This window comes from Scomber japonicus, chromosome 4 (genome assembly GCF_027409825.1).
Source record: "Scomber japonicus isolate fScoJap1 chromosome 4, fScoJap1.pri, whole genome shotgun sequence".
In the NCBI taxonomy this organism is placed as follows: Eukaryota; Metazoa; Chordata; class Actinopteri; order Scombriformes; family Scombridae; genus Scomber; species Scomber japonicus.
Window position 1 is genome coordinate 15,877,060 of NC_070581.1, and position 20,468 is coordinate 15,897,527.

The following is a 20,468-nucleotide window of genomic DNA, read 5'->3' on the forward strand; positions in this document are numbered from 1 at the left end:
TTTCTATGGCCTTTGAAAAGGCTTGGAGTTGAACATAGACAGTGCACTATGGAACAAAAGACAAAAGTAGCAACATTGACTTTTAGAGCAATAGAATTGCTGAGATTTCGCTGCTGCATGGATATTATCAAATGTAAAAGAGGTTCTGCTCTTTTCTTTTCTGTCTTTTTCCTTGAGTCAAATGAAAAAATATCTAAAAGCATAAACAGACACTATTTCTACACCTTTCTCTCAACCATTTTGTGCCAAACTCTTCAAAAAGAATCCTAAAAGCTGCAGTCTGTCCTGGTATCCTCTTTAAAGAGGGCAGAAAAGTCCCAGTAGCTAGTGCACAACTTCATGACTGCACCAAAGCTCCCCTGTCCCATGCAGGCCACTGTAGCCTCATTCTCATCTCTCCATTTCAGCACTAAGACACTGACAGCCCAGGGCCACTGATAGAATAGATTGTCCTTACCTTGTCCTGCAGCATCTGCAGCTAACACATGCCGTTAAATATAAACCCACAACTTACAGAAAAGTAGAGAGCTGAGACAATATGTACTCTCCTAAAAAGCTAAGTCAGCAAAGATAAAAGTCTCCTCCGTTGGAGGGAACTCTGTGCATCCTTGTTAGCTTTTTTGTCCTTGTGTCAAATGGCGAGTCCTTTCAACCGGCCGCTATCTGACACGCCGGCTGCTATTTCCAGCCTGTACCATTTGTTAAACATGGATGAGGGAGCTGTGGAGCCTGACTGTTAACTGACTGGCTGGCTGCTGCCTGGTTATTGCTGGTGCAGAGGAGGCTGAAACTGATAAGACGGAAGCAGCCAGGGGCTTCAACACTGCAGGCATGCACACCGATATACATATGTCAACTACTGTAAGGCTGATTTAAGAAGTATGCTATCCTTTGCAAAGAAGAAGGCATTTAGGTAGGCAATATTAAAAGGTAAAGAAGACGAGAGAGGAAAGAAAGGTATACCTACGGATGAGTCTTGGACCGCATCGCACGCAGGGAGGAGAGGACGAAAACTTCTCTGCACTCACTCTGAGCCTCTTGGTTGCTGGTGATGTGCTTTCATGGCGCGGCAAAGTTGACTGCAGCATTGCCTCCTGAACAGAATGACATTGTTTGCACTCTCTCTCCCTCACTCCTCCTCCTCCTGTACGCGCTCGCTCCCCCTCCTCTTCTTTGCACGCTTGCTGGCAGCACAAACTGCACAGCTCAGCAGTGTTCCCCCACTGCCGCAGCAGATCCTGCATGAGCTCTGCGTATCTGAGTGGGATGGGACTTTTAAAGGGGAACGCAACCTCCAGGGTCAGTGTGTGTGCACATCCTCAGTCCGCCCTCTTCTCCTCCCTGCCCTCCTCAGCACCTCCTCCCCCTCCTTGCAATGCTAATACCCCCGAGAATCATCGGTGTAAAGGACTCCTCAAAAGAGAGACCCCCACCATACATACGACCCTCCATCCCCTTTTATTCATTTTCACACTACAGCAAAAGCCGCTTTGAGATATGAGTGTGCTCAAACCTCAATGAAGAACAGTTTGCTCCATAGAGAGGACAGCTCCTCTGGAGTGCTTTGAAACTTGTCACAATATCGCTGAAAGCTATTTTCATCTGGCAATGCCTCAAAGGAAGTCTCCAGGTATGAGGAGGTGCAGAAAAACACATTTAAGACCCTCAAAATCAAAAATGTATACACAGGACCAGGAATTGTAACATAATGTCAAGCTAATTCAGAAAATCACATAATTTGCCACCACTTTCAAATCAAAGTGATCATTTGTCACCTGCTGATACAGTAATAAAAGAAAATAAAAATATACTGTTAAACAATAGTTAGAAATCAAATTTCAACCAAGTATGAGAAAGCACAAAACATAAAACACACCACACAATTATTGCACTCTCACCACACAGCGTGACAAATGAGCAATAACAATGCAAACAGAAAGTGAATGTCACTGTGAAAGAGCCGTCAGCTCAAAAGTCCCTCAAAGTTACACATTTCTCCTAGGTACAAAATCCCCCTCAGTCAAGTAAAATGTCCTTAATCGGCAATCCCAGTTACCTGCGTTTCATTACCCAAGATGCATTGCTGCACTGGTGCTATTCTGCAGTGCGTTAAAAAATAGAAATATCTTGACTAACAGAATTTGTCTTTTGCACGTTGCACAACTCTATGAGAGTGAGATCATCCATCATTCAGTCAGCCAATGAGGTTGAACTTTCTGTCTTTCTGCAACGTCTTAACCTCACAGAATCACACTTTTGGTGGTATGCTTCCCAGCATTCATTGTTGACGTTCGCAGTGCGCTGCATGGGCTTTCTATGGATAATGGTGGCTCCATTGTAAATTCGGTGTGTTTCACGCATCAGCATCTTGGCTCTTCACTGCAGCAGTGCAGCGCTCTCTGCTTCTCACTGCAGGAGCAAGGCATTTGTTTTTTCTGTTGTTTTTTTGTTTTTTGTTTTTTTTTACATGACTTTGTTCTGCCCTGGCCCCCAGTTGAACCCTGTGAACCTCCATCCCCAGGAGCAAAACTAAGAGCTGTGTACATTTAAACCTTGTATCCATCAAGTCAAGGTGTCCACTCACCTGCGTATGTATTTTATTATTATATGAAGGCTTTTCTCTCTAATAGGCTCGTATCGCTGCCCTTATAAGATTATAAGAGGGTATGCCGCTGCTGGTACAGATTGCTGAATCAGCAAAACCAACATAATGGAGCATCTCTGACTATTTGGGAATCAGCTACACGAGGCTGTCCATATCAATCGGTGTCAGCATGAATCATAGGTACACATCATGAAAAAACTGCTTCTCATCAGCTGAGAGCGAAGCATCCCTCCCTGCATGTGAAGTCTGCATGCAGTGCTGCTACTGCATCAGTCTGCTGAGCCTCCTCACAGCATCTGTCCCCTCCTCTGTACTCTGTGACACCAGGGAAAATGCCCCCGCCAGCATATCCCTCACATAGCCCATGCCATTTTCAGTAATGGCATCGCATGTGATGAATAAGCCATGAAGAGGGGCCCTTTTACATGTCCTATTAGATTACCTTGCTATGCTTTACCTGGCTACTGTCACCTCATTGCCTCTGGCTCCCCAAGTTTCTTAATATTCTCTCTTGTTAGCCCAGCCAAGGGCAGAGTGTGTAAATGTGTGCAAAGGCTCATAGATCATATGAGCATAGAGATTTGGAATTGAGTCATCTATGCAGTTCATTGAATGTGTGCATACGTGGCTCTCACTCATGTTTATGATTCGCATTAAGATCTGGAAAAACTGCATCACTATTAGCATTTTTTCTGTTGACAGGTAATGCTTAACCAAGTAGGCGCTTGTTTTTTTGTGCCTGGTGTCATATCACGCCATTGTCATTAAGTTATGTCAAACACAAAATGTAACAAAACTGAGTCAATGTTCGTCTGATGGGGGGGGTGGATTATCTGTCAAGTATGGACAGTCTTGACACACGCAGATAATGGAGTCCAGTCTAACCATCCGCTGGTTTACGTGTCTTTTTTTTTTCTTTTTCTTTTTGCCATTCACAGCCCATTCCTCTGCTCTATCGATTTGTCTGGAAAAGATAATAGACACATTGATTCACAAGCTCAGCAGCTTGCTTGGTTTACACATCAATTCAGACTAATTCTCAATAGTTCTCAGTCAAGGAGGAGAATTGCTTTGACTGACGACTGACGATTTATTTTTGAAAATCTGACAGATGTAAAATAAAAACATTTCCTTAAATTAAAAATGGATTCAGTAGGGAGGTAATTAAAGATGACTAGTAATAAATTAACTTCACAAACATCTCTTTCCCTCCTCAGTTCAGTCAGTATGGCAAAGAGATAGACTGAGTGATGGGATCCTGGCTTTGTAGAGGAAGGTGCGTGGTGTATTTCACTGCACCACTGCTTCCTTGCTGACCTCATTTTTGGAAAGCTAAGCAGATTTCTCCTAAGGCCAAGTGGAGTGAAAAAGACACACTGTCAACGACGAAACAGGTCATGTGTGGACTGTACTGGAGTTAGCTTTGAACGCCTGTGAGCACACACAAGGAGAAACAGTACTAGTCCAGATATCATTTATTTCACTGACACAGAAATACTCTTTTCCATTTTACTTAAGAATCTAAACGTGATACTAAAAAAGCCACTTTGAAAGGCAGTGCTCGATATGTGATACATATAAAGTGTGAGCAGTCATCAGTTTGTCCCTTAGTATGAGAGATAGTAGTAAAAGGATTATGATGCATTGACATTATGGTGAATGGCTGAACTTCTGACACCTAGCTGCTCGGCTGTGGTGAATGAGCAGTGGCTCTGTCAGCTGTCAGTGTCAGCAGTGGCGGTGTTGTAGCACAGCAGACTGCAATGCACACATCAGCCCAAATGTGAGGAGACTGCAGCATTAATTAGGCCTTCACATATCTATAATATCAGTTTCAAGCATGCGTATGTGATATTCTAACATGAACTTTAAATTATACATCTATATGTTAAGTTTTTGTCTGGATTTCTCTTCAGCATTTAGTGTAGTTATCTGCATTAGATGTGCAAAGTCTGACAGTAAAGAAAAAAAAACTTTGGACCTGTGTTTTATCTTATCTGTAGATGCCCATTAAACTGTAAAAGCTAAATAATGCCTGCAAATATTAAACCTCACAGCAAAATTGCACTTCTTTACTCGGAACAAATTCAAGGCAACGGCCAGTTTGAAAAACAAAATGATCATCTTGAAAGCACTCAAGGACCTCATTTAGATGAAAAATATGCTTTACAAGGAACTGCCACAGTCCATCGCTGTAATGCTGTTTTTTTTAATGAACTAACTATTCAAACATAAATACGTCTGTGGTAGAAGTGCACGTTTTATCGGAAATATCGGCTGAAGATTTTAAAAGGGACTATAGTCCACTGAATCTAGTCTCCAGTGTTGTTTGTGTACCATTTTCATCTGCAGAGACTTGCAAGCCGCTTGTTATTTTGGTCATTTTCCCTGCTGCATTGTGTTCTGTATTCCAGGTTCATGGAGGAGTGTTGCATATCCTCCACAACAACTCGTGTCATCTGGAGATGTGTGTTGACTCCTGGCCTACATTCAGCACTGCCATTTGTTACCGTCAAAAACAGGTGTAGCACACAGGGATGTAGATAACTTATAGGGTGCTCTTCAGCGTGTCCTGTTGATGACTATATCTGCCTGTGAAGCATTTTAGCAGCAGCAGCAGCGGCTTGGAGGTGATTCCTGACATATGCACCGTCTTCACCAGGAACGCAGAAACTCTGAGAAGTCAACATTTTCTACATAACGAGAGTCGTAAACTGGAAGTGACTCATATTTAGAGGTGTGTGAAAAACTTCCTTTCCTTAACGGATGTGTTACAATATCTGTTTAGAACTAAAGATGCACTGTGTAAATATTTTAACTGTAATGTGTTACCTGATGTGTTCTGATTTTCGTGTATGTATATAAATATATGTGTCATATTGCAGGTATTGGGCAGATATAGATATCCAACAACACTATTATTTGTATAAATGTTGAGAGAATGTTGATAAAAGTATTTCAAAGGGCAATGTCGTTCATTCACTGAAAACATGAGCATAGTACTTGAACTAAAATGTGGAAAATACTGAATTCTTATATTTAGCCATGCATTTTTTAGACATATTTGAGCCTGCTAATGATAAATGTATTGCCACTTATAAACAACTTCTACACTGCAGACATTTTTTCTTGCCTGTCTCCAATGTCTTAATTTACTGCATACATCAAATGAATGTAAAACATCAACCATAGTTTTAATATCAGTGCCAATACAATAATATATCCTAAGCAATTATTGTCTGCTGTTGATAAACTACTAGAAGTCTTGCACTTGTACTTTTAAACAATTACAAAATGTCATTTTTGCTGTTCAAGTGGTTTTTAAAGATGTAATCTTGTTTGCTAATGAAATGTTGCTTTTGTGTCTCTGAAAGGTATACCAGCCTCACACTGTCATGTCATCAGAGCTTGCTTCTCTCAGTGGGCTTGATATCACAGAATATTGGGGTTATAACACCTTCATCCACCACAGCCCGGGCAATTTGGGCTGGCAAGAGTGAGTTTTTAAAAATATATTCATGACCTCAGTCCAACACAGTTCGATTGTTTTTTGCGACAGATGAGTTCAATTAGAAAATATGATTTTTATTTCATTGATCTCTGTTCATAATTGTTGCTCACTTCTTCTCCGCTGACAGGAAGCTGTTAAACCTGCCAATTTCCGTCCTTGATGAGTCCCATGTGGAGCTTGTGGACAGACATGGCTTATGGAAGAAGCCAGGAGAGCATCAACCACGTGAGAGCCTGCATCTGCCATCTGTCAAACCACTGTGTGTGATGGATGAGAAGGGACAGCCCGTGTCCTGGATGCTGTCTGATGAGCTGTGTGAGCTGAGGATGGCTTACACCCTCCCAGAGTACAGACGGACCGGTCAACTACTTGCTCTGTCGCTGGCTCTGATGTGCAGGATGAGCTCTGTGGGTCTACCCCTCTACTCTCACATCAACCATCAGAACCAGGCCACCATTAATGCTGTGACCTCACTTGGCTTCTCTGCTTGTCCTGGTATGGAGAAGATCTCAGTGCTGCTCATATGCAAGGACAGAGTCTGAGTTAGCCTAATGACAATAAAGTCTATTGGATGACTGAAACCAGACCGGAGAAATTTAAAAAAATAAAATAAAATAATCTCCTCTTTCTCTCATTTTTGTTACCTTACATAACAGAGGATGCAGCACTTTGGTCCATTTCTGACAGCAAACTGCAAGTAGAACAAACTTAAAAATAACATTTTTTTTGGCTTCAGGGTGGATTTGAATATGCGAGTCGTGCTACTTCATTTTATTCACAGTAAAAATTGTAAGGTGTACAAATGTCCCTTGATGTGAAATAATCATGCAAGGACAACACAAATCTGTCTTAAGTTTAACCCTCTGCCATGTCCTTTTTCTTAAGGAAAAGACCCCTTCATCTGCAGATCTCCCAAATAGGCTCTCGTCCACCTGGGACCCCTCCCTGGAGGTGTGCCGTTCTACTGCTGATTGCCTCTGTGTTTTAGCAGCAATGCACCATTCAAGTCTGCAGGCAACTTGACAAATGAGCAGCGATCTGAGCAGAGGGGATGCTGCACCACACATCCTGTCCCATCCACATTCCCTGTCCCGCAGTGGTGCACCTCTTTTCACTGATGCCCTATGCTCACCGTAAACCAGCAGGCGCTCTTCCCAAAGTCACACAAGTACAGTACACGCTAAACACATGCCTGCTGATGCATGCACATACAAAGACAGGGCTAAAAGAGTAAGTGAATGCAGCACAAGCCTATACAGTTCTAGTATAGCTTCTTCTACAGAACATATCTTTATTATAACTTTGAACCAAGTTGCACAAAATACAGTATTACAGCATTTTAATGCTTAAAATATATATGACTTGGATTTTTTATTTATTTAGGGATATTATAGATTATCACAACTGCATTCCCTTAAACGTAGTGTGTTAACATTAAATAATGATTTCTCTAAAAATATCTTTCTAATAAAAAACAGGGACACTAAAAGAAAAAAGAATGGTGAAAAATATTTTCTCACTGGGCTCTGTCAGCACTGTGCAGTACAGTTTTATTATAAATAACTAACAAGAGGTCAGTATTCCCAGAGTGAATTATTTTCTAAACCAGTGTCCATGCTCCCTTCTCTAATACCTGGTAATGATTATTTTTATCACTCTGAAGGATTGCTGCATTACAAAGCTGGACTGTACAGGTCTTACATTGCAAGCTAGCCACTGAAATATGAGCTGTCTTCTCACCTACAGCGTGAATCTATTTGAGTGCTCAACCTCCGATACAGTCAAAGAGGTGTAGGACGATTCAAAAAAAGGCACAAGGAGGATTTTATGGAAGCTGCATTGGTTGCAGATCTTTACTCATCTCGAGGCATGTTTGTGAGTCAGCTGAGAGACATAAAAACTCAGAACATGAGGTACCTGACAGCTATAACTACTTCTGTGGATTCATCAGTATGTTGCCTGCAACTGCAACCACCACTTGAGGACAGCATCCACCCACCGGTCCTCCTCAGAAACTGCATCTCTGAGTGAGCGAGGAGCAGAGTGTCTGACGCAGCATGCGATCATTCACCTTGGCTGCGTGTGCTGCTTGGACTTGCCTTGGTGCAGCTGTCCACACGTGCCCTCCCACCCCCATCCCCCATCCATAGAGCCAGTGTACTCTGCCAGCTATGGAGTGGGACGTACTATCGATCCTGCTGAAATGATGGTTTCTAAAAGGGAGGCAGTAAGCATGTCTGCTCTCCCCTCCTCCATCGTGGAGGGGCCCTGAGATATCACCAAGCTCAGCACATTGCACCATCAGCGCATGGGAAAATGGGATTTTCACTGGGAGACGAGCTGAGGGGAAGGTAATTCAAGTCGCTGAGCTATGTTCCCCACCAAGGATGTAAAATGAGCCATATTACCTTCAGACGCCTCACACAGTGGACAAATAAGGTCATTTTAAATGTCCTATTAATTCCAGTCCTGGACACAGGGAAACCAGATGCCAAATATGAAAATAGGCACAAATGATGAACTTAAAAAGTAAAGAGATGAAAGACATTTATTGCAGCTTTTAGCGCTTGTTCTAGGTGAGCGAATACACATATTGTATGATTCTTCAAGAGATTGCATGTTTTTTTTCTGAATGAGTGATAAATGAATGAAGTAGAGTCATATGCAGACCTAACCTAATGTGAGGCTTTGAACCTCGAGTAGCAGGTGTCTGTACCAGAGGAGCCACTAGATGGCAACATTGTCCAAGTATTTCACAGACTAATGAAATTTGGTGCATGTGTATGCTCTGACTCACACAGGACTGCAGATTTGGGTGAAAGTCTTGAACAGGTTTTTATAGTGACTGGTGCACACAAACAAAATGGGGGTTAATAATCATTTACTGGGGTCACATAAAAACAGACTGCTTCTCCCCCGTTTCCTTTATCAATGGATACTGTTGCTGTAAAGGAGCTCCTGTTTCTGACAATATTTGTCTAAAAGATTGAAGTGACTGCCTCAATTGTCCAGCACATGAAGGTCATGTGCAGAGTGCATCGTCCTTGTCAGTTCAAATCAGCTGTCTGTCCCCATACTTGCCATTTCTCTGGGGTTAGTGTTTCAGCCAGTAGAATATGATTCTGACTTACTGTGCATCATTGGACAATGTTGAGGATCACTGCTTGTCTTAACGTCATTCTCTGTGTTTTTAAACTGTGTCAGCCAGTGGACTGGATGGCCTGAAGGTCAAACTGAACAACACAGTGTGCCAGTGTTTCAGTGTGTGAGTATTCACGGTTCACCGGTGCTCTTGGTAGTGCCATGCCTCTAATGAAGTTGGTCATATGGGTGAGTGTGACAAACTGGAGTTTGAATGATCAATTATGGTGACTTTCACCATCAGCCATCACATACATGCCCTTAGGACAGACCACAGTGCCATAATCCCATTGTTAAATACATTTTGGCAGGACATAAGTACATACCTAAAATAAAGTTTATTTTTTTTAGCCATTACATAACAAGCATGGCAGAGATAGTGCTCAAAGCTGATATTCATATGTCCAACCACAAATTATTATAAAATTTCTTGCCTTTTTGTCAAATTTAACAAGGAAGTGAAAAGCGTCTAAGTGATGTCTCACCTGACTTGGACAGCATATGAAGCCAGTCTGTGATTCAGGCTCCACATTAGTATCCTGGTGGTGAAGTTAGTTTTATATTGGATCCTCTTCAGTAACCTACTTTTGTTTAAATCAGCAATCATGGGTTTGATGAGTGTTTATTTCAATATGACCATAGAACCACAATAGAAATATGATTTTAGTTTCACTTTTTGTTTTTCTCAACCATACTCAACCATTTTAAGTGAGGGTCACTGTTGACAGTTTTGTATTCACCTTTAGTATTGTCAATTAATTAAGTCAAACTATATTCATCTATCTAATAGCCTATTTGATATTTCATTAAGTAATTTGATATTTTATATTGTTATAATTACATCTTCAGAATGTAAAAGGAACATTTCCACAATGAATTAGAACTCGGGGCCCACATCTAGCCTATCTCTCAATCTAATTGTTAGAATATCTACAAAAAGTGGAAGTATAGGAAGTACATATTAAAATTAAAGCCTAACCCATACTGTATCTTTTGGGTTGATGTCAATACTGATTTTAGGGAGTTAAAAAAAATCTGATATGGATATAGCCTACTGACTGATAACCTTACAGAATATACATAAACATTTTTTTTTTTAAAGAAAGAGAGAGATCCCTTAAATGTCCTTTTAAAAACACTTAAAAACACAACAGATACGTAATGGAGGCATGATATTTAACAGTTTAACAATAAGAAAAGTTTTGAATTGAACCACAGGCACTTGAAACCAATGTGAGGCGCGCTTCGCTCGGGTTTGTAGCCCGTCAGTAGGGAGGTCCTAATATAACACAGCAGCTGGGAGCATTTTACCACGTGACTCGAGAGATGTTAGAGAGCAGCCATCATCATTTTCACCTAATTCATGTCCAGCCTGAAATGGTAAAAGGTAAGCTGAAAGGGAAACAGAAAACAGCAATGAAGTAGGCGAAGACTCTGAAGCCTCACCCGTTCACCTCCGCTCTGCTGTTTCACCGCCTCTCAACTTCACCCAGGTGTGTTTGATATGTTTTTCATCTGTTCAAATGGTGGCTGCCGAAGCGCTTATTTCGATGTCACAATTACTCATTTGATATCGAAAACATCACTTATATTAAAAGGTTATCGCTTCCCAGACGTCCAGTTCAGGAGGAGCAGTGAGTTGTTGTTGGGTGGCTGTCTTCGCCCCTCATTAACCAACCATTAGCCGTGTGTCGCTGCTCCTCGGTGCTAACACCGTTTGTGCAGCTCGTTGTGTAACAAACGTTTCGAACTCGATCGAGCTTTACGCGAATAGAAAGAATGTTGCAAACACTCGGGGTCCAAACGTTTGGCTTCACGCGCTGCTTACTACTCTGAAGCAGCGCGCGGACGTGTTCTCGAGCCCGGGAGCAGACGGCCGCCTGGCCCGCGACAGTTTATGTGGAGATTAGGCTGCTGTTACATTAGCTAGCATGACAGGCTATTGTGGGTTAACTGTCCAGAAGGCCTACACTTTTTGAGTCAGTTTATTAGGTACACCTAATCTGAACTAATGTAACCCTAAACAACTGCCACAACGCTTTACTTTCATAAACGTCACAATAAGTTCAGTTGTTGTTAAAACTGCTATAAAGAGACGTTGATGCAACTTTATGGGTAATCCGGGGGATGTAGTTAAAGGTACTATTTACTTGTATGACATTATACTGAGGGGTGTTTTTAATATGTTGTCCTCCCCATTGACAATAAACCAAAACAGACTCAGAAATGACAGTTCAACTACCAACTCAGCATTATCCATACAGGTAGAATGTGTTGCATTAAACTGCTGTACCTATAGTAAGTGTAACCACCATTAAAAAAAATGATGTACAGATAAAACAAATGTCTACTAAAGTTTTCAAGGCTACAACACTGACTAAGTTTTTATATTGTTTCAATTTTTCCACATCATAGTATATTCAGCAACACCTTTCTACATAGCATAGGCTATTCAAGCTTTGTATCTGCACAATGGATGACTTTGTCTTTGGTAAACCTTGAGCTCTATGTACTCAGCAGGTCAACAAACAAGCTAGGGCTAAACTTTAGGTGGGCCCAGTCTAAATTAGGCCTTACAATCGAGACAAGTGTTTCCCTTGGCTCAGCAAATCCAGCAAGCCCTTCCTCTTGCATTTTAATCAGCCCCAAACCAGTCCAGGGGCCCAAGAACCCCCCAACCAGTCCAGGCCAGGATCCCAGCCCAAATACATCCCTCCACAAGCCACCTTTTATTCTACTAATGGGGTGTGTTTGTTCAGACGTCCAAGGAAAATGTGGGAAGACCTTTTTATTGTTGTGTTAGTTTTGATTTTGCCTGTGCATGTTTTGCGTGTTGTACAGTGGCCCTTTGCCACAGGGGGAGGGAACGGTAAAGTACTGGCTCAAAGACTGTGTGCAAATTAACATGTTTCACTCTCCCTGAATGCTGGACAGGCATTGAAAAAGAGATTGTTTACATTCGGATGCTGGCCACCCGCTGCTGGCTTTTTCTTCCCTCCTGTTTTCCGATCACTGAAGAGACATGACCCATTTAAATGGTTGTTTACTTGCATTAGAAGAAGAGCCAAGGCACTTCTCAATGAACTCTTGTCTACAATTCAATTAGAGTGGCCTTCCCAGCAGTGCAGTTTTCCACATTACACAATGCTCTCCACAGCCCTGCTGCAACACAGGCAGATATACGAAGACCAAAGAGCAACAGTAGGAACACCTGTGTCCAAGAAAGTCACATAATGTCCTTTAGATATTGATACATAACTAATGGTCTGGTTATTAAACAGAGGTAGGCCTAGGTTGACCAGTATCAGATATATTTAAAGTTTCAGATGGAATGAGGAATATAACATTCAGGTATGAGATGTTGTTAAACTGTTAGATTCAGGCTCCTCTGTAATACCACTGTATAAGTGCCTATCACAGCTGCGGTCGGTTGTAATGGAGTCACTGAAGCACAGCAGGTATTCATCAGGCTTTTATTGTCAAGTTTCTACATTCCTCAAAGTTGTTCCTGCTGCAGAAGAGTTGCGGTCTAGCTGCGTCTCCCTCAAACACGACAGAAAGGCTTTTTATTTTTTTAACCCAGACGTTTTATTACAGCTTTTCCTGTTGCCCTCTGAGTAGACAACCATATAATAGGAAATGGCTGGAGTTTTTCCCCCCTCTTTTTTTCCCCTATTTTTGGAGATTGTGGGAATATTTCACTTTCAGAGTAGCTGAGTAACATGTCAGTGCACAGGCCTGATCTGCTTTTTAGCTGCCTTGTTGGTGCTTTTGCAGAACCAAAACTATTGTTTTAAATATCATGGAGTTCAAGTCTCTTGTTGATTTCATTGTAATCTAGTATCAGTCCAGTATTTGTGTGGCAGCATATCAGAAAAAATGACATGATGAAATGTTTTGTGCTGAAGACTCTGAGGCAGCAAAAAGTCCCAGGAGTCCTCTCTTGTCCTCTCTGTAAGGCAGTGGAGCACTTTATGCTGCAGTTGCCTGTAAATGAAAGAAATTGGTAAATGTTATCACAAATTCTCGGATTGACTCCACTTTATCAAGAAAAGTTGGAGTAATGCGTAAAATTGAGGACAACTAATCGAATGAGGTTTGAATGTATTTTCATGTTGTTTGTACACCATAATCATAAATTACTTAAAAGGAGCACATAATAACATAAGTTTTTACTAGTTAAGGACATAGAACTCTAAACACTGTTTCATAAACTGTAGGGGGAGTAGGGAGGATCAAGAAGACATGCTTCAGTCATCACACTGTATCAGTGGCATGTTTTATTATCTTTTGTAGTCCAGAGTTCTCTTAATGATTGATCACTTTCAGACAAACAGAATCGATCAACAGTTAATGCTTTAAAGTATAAATGGAGGGAAATGTTATCTGTTGCGCAATGGATATTGTCATAATGCTGATATAATTATTATAGACAGTAAAACAAATATAGGTGTGTGTGTGGTGCCGTTCACCTGTTCAATTTAAAGACGGGAGCATGCAGCCTTCTTGTTAATAAGTAAAATATCAAGACATAACCTTCTGTTTCCTTGTTTTATGGCTCATTCACCAAATTCAATTCCTTACACATTATAGTGCATTGATGAAATTGTATACAATATCGCTATGAATCTGTCCTGCTCATTGATATAGCATTGCCTACAAGGGTACAATACAGCCACTGATGTGGAGTGATAGCTGGTGTGGTAGTAGTATGGCTAATCTAACAGTTGACAAATTGAAGACATTTTTTAATGCACACAGGCAAAGACGGTTAAAAGCAACTTGTCAGTTATGAAAAGGTTGAACTGTAGCTCTTCAATCTAACATGTAACTAGGTCAGTCTATTGTTTCTAAATATAGCAATACATTATATGTATTATTTTCAATCTAGCAAATACCGTTTATGATTAAGAGTCAGAAACTTGTCTGTCTTGTCTTTCTTGGTTGGCTCAATTCCATAGTGAACTGGTCGGGAGAGAACAAGGCCATTCCCTCCTCATGTACTGTGAGTGCTCCAGACTTCAGATTAAGTTCAGATGGTTGTAGGCAAACACGTCACAATGATAGTAAATCTTTATTATCTTTACTAAGGCTCTAGGAAATGAGGCCATGGTCGGAAGATACATGTTTCCTGCTTTTGTGTAATGGCAATGTTATCAGTTTAAGTTCATAATTAGGTTTACATCTCAGTTTTCTTGGGTTTCTTGGCATTTTCAACAAATGCTGCATGATGTAATTAGAGCTGATTTACCATTTTTGTCATCATTAAAAGGTATGATGGCGTGATAAAGATGGACTTCATGGAATTGAACTGCTGACAATGTTCCTTATGTTTAACTTGGTGTTCTGTTTGCTGTTTTGGAGGATCTGACACTAATGTTTTCATATCCAAGCAGAAAGGTGGCTAATAAGATTAGTTAATAAGTTAATAAACTTGTTTGTGTTTTCTGCTTTCTTCTTGTTTAATCTCTCCAGGTAGGCTTCAAACATCCCTTGGCTGTCTATAACCAGTGACACAGGAGTGCAAACCTGCGTCTTGGATTGCAAGAGCACAGTGGAGGAGAGGGTCTGAGGCTGATAACTCCCCCCATTAGACTTTGAGGAGGGGGGGGAGGAGGAGGAGGAGGAGGAGGAAGAAGAAGGAGGAGGAGCTGCTCTATAACCACCCAGAGCATGGGGCAAAAGGTCCCAGGTGGCATTAAAACAATTGATATGAGGGATCCGGCGTTCAGCCCCCTGAAGCTGGAGCTTCAGGCCCTGAGTCACACAAAGCCGTCTCGACTGGATCTGCTGCTGGACATGCCACCTGCCAGCCTGGACGTGCAGGTTCAACACTCATGGAACAATGATGACCGCTCCCTCAACATCTTTGTCAAGGACGACAACAAACTGGTATTTCATAGGCACCCTGTGGCGCAGAGCACGGACGCCATCCGGGGTCGTGTTGGCTACACACGGGGACTGCATGTGTGGGAAATCAGCTGGGCCATGCGGCAGAGGGGTACGCACGCTGTGGTCGGAGTGGCTACAATTGATGCCCCACTACACTCGGTGGGCTACACCGCATTGGTAGGAAGCAATGCTGAATCCTGGGGATGGGACCTGTGCAGAAGTAAACTCTACCACGACGGCAAGAATCACACAGGAAAAACCTACCCGGCCTTCCTCGAGCCAGACGACACCTTCATAATACCAGACTCCCTCTTAGTAGTCTTGGACATGGACGAGGGGACTCTGGGTTACATAGTGGATGGACATTATTTAGGAGTGGCGTTCAGAGGACTTAAGGGCAGGAAGCTATACCCTGTGGTGAGCGCCGTGTGGGGACACTGTGAAATACGAATTCGGTACATTAATGGACTTGATCGTAAGTATAAGCTTTGAATTTTTAAAAATATTTTATTCTTTTCTCCCATGAGTGATAGTGTTTTGCTATCCGATGGTGTCCTCAGTCGAGCTCTTACAAAGGCAGTTTATTGACTCAATAAACGAAGGTTTGACAGTTAAGGGTTGGTTATACTGTCTAAGCAGGACACACATTACTGCAGACGGGGTTACTGCAGAGCAGCAGGAATGTCTGACTGAGCTGTTATGTAAAGCTGCAGATGTGATAAAGTGACACTTGTATCCTTGTCTTGCAATCCAGATTACATATAAATTAATTTTTAACTGTATCCATGAATCATCTTTCTCTCATGAGAATGATGTCATCGTACCTTGATCTTAGGGAGAAGGTTAAGACCTGCTGTGCTTTTTTAAATTAATCGTACTGTGCCTTTTGGTTTCAGTCTAGAACTCCATTATAGATGTTAGTGTTTATGGCTCTACAACATCCTCAATGTTTGTGCACAGAAAAAACAAGTTGCTTGCCACCCCCCCCCCCCAATTGGATTAATTCCAATTATTCAATGGTTAAAGGGGTCATGAGCTTTCATTGAGGAAAAATAGGTGCTTATCAAAACATGTTGTACTCCCCACATGTCCCAAGTGCTCTGTGCTCATTAGATTTTTATGTTCAGTTCACATCACTCAGCCTACTTTAGGTCGGTGGAAAAGTAGCGCTGCAGATGCAGTAATATGCATAAAAGCCAGTTTGAATCTAATGACATTCCTCTTACTGTTCAATGTAGAGGGGGGAAATCACTGATCTTATATGCTGATGTTAAAGGCTGTCACAGTATGCAGTAGTTAATCTTTTCACCGATTTCATGTTTAACCCAGTATGCAGTGTTTTATTATTTCTCTAATCCTTTTGGATCATTTTTTACATCTATAAAAAGTCAAAACTCATTGCAAATGCCTTCAGGGTTAGATATTGAACTTCAGTACTGTTCTATCAAATTGTGGCACAAAGTGTTTGAACATTTTCAAGTATGGAAATCTGGCACACAAGTGGTCAGATTTCTAGGTCTTTTATATCTATTCTTTGACCAGATATTTCCTTACTTAATCACAATTTTTGCTAATTTGAAACTACAATTTACTTGGTATAAGTTAGGAAGCAAAAATTATGCTTTAAAACTGTTTTTTTCTGACAAGCAGTCAATATTTTTACTCAAATGATAACTAGATTATTACGGAGCCTCCAAAGTCCCAAAATATATGTTTTATCTTGTGCACACACAAAATTGTTTGTGTGCCCAGTAATACTTTGCAGTACACACAATGGATGAATTTTGTTGTTTTCCCTTGTCCACTCTCAGCATGGGGGAGAGATCCACTGCAGTGCCCAGATGTGTTAATACCACCTCTGAGAATGTTTGTCCATGTCATTACTTCAGAGCAGATAACCAATCAGTTTGAGCCTCCTCGTTGAATATGAGCCTGCAAAGACATCCTGATTAGGATTTTTCATGTCCTATATTCCCATATTTAAGATAATAAAACTGATATAATGATGACTATTACATTGACTAACAGAAGCATGAATGGAGGCAAATGTTTGTTTTGTGTGTGTATGTTTTGGTTAATTATCTTACACAAAAGGGACCCTCCGCCCCCTGTGTGGTCACTTCATGTTATATTCATTCATTGGGCATACATTTTCACACACTGTCTCTCAGACAGGGGTTAAGAGTGCAAGTGTACAGTCTCCACCTCACACCTCTCCCCCTCCTCTCTCCCTCTAGCTGAACCCCTCTCTCTGATGGACCTGTGTAGGCGTTCGGTGAGAGTGGCATTAGGACGAGACCGTCTGAGTGAAATCCATAGACTGCCCCTCCCGGCCTCTCTCAAGAACTACCTGCTCTACCAATGACGGCACCGTCAGTCACACCACACAGTACACTCCCCTCTTTCTCATGTTTCTCTGGGATCCGTCTTGGGTTTAACCCGTTTGACAACATTGCTCAAGCCTCTAGGACTGACACAGCCTTATGGATGATTCAACAAGTATACTTCTGTGTCAGTGGCTGGACTCCTTTTTGAGTTTCTTATCCTGTTTTAATGACTATTTGCAATTCTATTGTCTAACTTTAAAAAAAAAAAGAAAATCAGGAATCACTGAGCACTATGCACATGCTGATCCGGACGATGCCCTGACAGTCACCATTTTGGTGTACCTCCTCCAGTTTGTAAGATGATGTGGTGTAAGTGGTCGGTATCTCTACTCTGATGATGAATTTCTATCTCTTAAGCTTTTAAAGTGAAATGTTGGTTGTACTAAAAACTATGAAGATTGGTCTTTGAGTGTCAGTGCAGTGCCTATAATTGACCACAAGGTGGAAGCATATACACATTTACCAATTTATCCTCTCAAATTGAGAATTATATAATGAAATCTTTGTTGTTTTTAAGACATTATGTTTAAATGGATAATGAACAAAAATTACGGTTTTCACAACACAGAAAGGAGATGCTGACCACTCCAGTGAGTGTTTTGCAGTGTGAGGCAGTTGAAGATTAGCTCTGATCACTTGCAAGCAGCACTATCAGGTTTCTCTTGCTTACCATTGAGGCATCTGACAGGAACATAATCAGCAGAAATTTTAACAGAAGGATAATGTCACTGTGATTATTTGTAGCATGCATCTGCAGGAAAAAAATTCTCAATACAATCATCTTTTTTTAAAATCTTTTCTGTCACTCCTGCTTTTTGTAGTGCAATAGTTTTCAACCACATACTATTGAGACCCAAGAGTTTTCATTGTTTAAATTCAACCAATCGCTCAGTCAGCTGCTTTCACTGATTTGCATCGGGGAGTGGAAACAAGCCAATGAAACTGCTGCTGTAGTGTTGTGGATGGTTGGAAGTAAAACATGAAAGTCTTTGGTCTCACTGGCACAAAGCTGGAAACCATTGATGTTGTGTTTGTGTTTTATGACATATAAAGGGGGAACAGGGGTTTGGGAACCAGACTATGTTGGTGAACTGCAGATTTAAGGCACCATAATGACAAAAAAGACAATCCACAAAGTGCTGCACAGATGTGATAAAAGAAAGTCAGACTGCCAATTTATTGTCAGATGCCATATCACCAACCTGTATACTCTAGGATTTTTCAATGTGCTGACGTGGTCTTTTATTCAGCACTCAGCCAGATATGGACACACTGTGCCACACCTTACTTTCCACGCTTGCAGCTTCCATTTTATTTGTATTCCTTGTTGTAGATTTGTTTGTAAGTATATTAAAGTTTATTTCAAAGTATCTATTGTGTATTTTGCATTGCATGGGAAAGTACTTAAGTACAAGTACACGTTTGAGACCACATTGAAAATCTAATATTTTCACATAAACCTTGTAACAATCAAAGTTTGAGGACTGGGAAACTCATTTTTAAAATAATATTTAAAAAATAATAAAAGGTTATGAAACTTTAAAATGTGGAAGAAATATTTATGATTCCAGCTCAGGAATCAAATACAAGCAAGGTTGTGGTGTAGACCAATTGAACCTGTGTTTTTCCCCATACTACTGTTAATCAAAATGACTCATTAAAAAGATTTATGGGTGCATCAAAAGGTCCTGGCAAGTGAGAGATGTTTAAGTGCAACATGTACTTGCATGCACAGTTCTGAGTAGAGATCAAAAGAAGTGGAAACACCTGTGTGAGATTTGAACATTCAGTACATTAAGTTTGGTTTCAACTTAATCAGAGGTCTAATAAGCCAGGATACCTGAAAACACTAGTGTGAATGTGCAGGGCCTTTCATTTCTCAATGGCTAACAAGAATCTATCAGCAGTGGTAAGTAAAAGGGGTCAACCACATCTGTGCCAGTTGCATCAGTCTCCAACTACTGTTTCACTAGACACAGAAATTGATACAAAAATATTAGGATAGGTTGGGAATTTGCATATGAACACAAGCTACACACAGTATTCACCATCCAAACATCTCTAGCCACTCTGAAACTGTACAGTTCAGACAGTCTGAGCTGAATGAGACTATTACTTACAAAACCAATAACGCTGATTTTATCCATATCACACTAGATAAGACATATCAGATGGGGAAGTTCTCGGAAACGGAATTATTTGACCCTGAACTTCCTGTCCATAAATAGTACTGAAACCTCTCTTGATATTGTTTCCAGAAGGCAACTCTTTCCCTTCGGGGAGCTAGTAATATGTCGGCAACATTTTCAGACTGTTGAATATATAACAACTCCTTGGATGTATTATATAGAAGTGAGTGATGTGACACACATAGTAGAGTAAATGATCACTTCCATGTTCACACTTAAGTCTTCTGAAATGCCAAAATGATTCACACTGAATGTAGACACCCTGTGCCACACCTCGTGTTTCTTTCTCACTTGCAGCATCTATTTTATTTGTAATCCTTATAGTGGAATTGTTTTTCTGTTTTATTTCTCACTATTTTGATAAAGGAAGGAAATATACTGTGGAAAATGTTACCAAACTACAGTTTTAGGTAAATACATTTCATGCCACAAGCTTTTTATAGCCCTTTTCACAGCAGACATGTTGACTTGTCAAAGGAGGAAATGCGCAGATGGACATTAATGATGCTGCATAACATTCAGGTGAGCCAGTTCCTTGGCTCTGGCATTATTTACACACTGACATGACTTGGACAATTAATGAAATGGAGCCATCATGAAGGTTATTTACAACTGTGCTTTTCCTGCTTTGACAAGTGTCGTGAAAAGGATCCATTGCCTCAAGAATTTCATTAACACCTGAATGTTAATAGCTAATTAAAGGCAGTATCTAACTTGCAGGGATATTATGGGACATGCTCGAT

At 40.9% G+C, this 20,468-nt stretch overlaps 1 protein-coding gene across 1 annotated transcript; it reads left to right on the forward strand.

Annotated features, from left to right (window-relative positions):
• The first annotated feature begins 10,590 nt into the window (after positions 1-10,590).
• Positions 10,591-18,897, forward strand: spsb1 (splA/ryanodine receptor domain and SOCS box containing 1). The gene is made up of 3 exons (XM_053317206.1): positions 10,591-10,750; positions 14,733-15,624; positions 17,387-18,897. The coding sequence occupies exons 2-3, from the start codon at positions 14,931-14,933 to the stop codon at positions 17,512-17,514; spliced, it is 822 nt and encodes a 273-aa protein (XP_053173181.1). The 5' UTR covers positions 10,591-10,750; positions 14,733-14,930; the 3' UTR covers positions 17,515-18,897.
• The last annotated feature ends 1,571 nt before the right edge of the window (positions 18,898-20,468 follow it).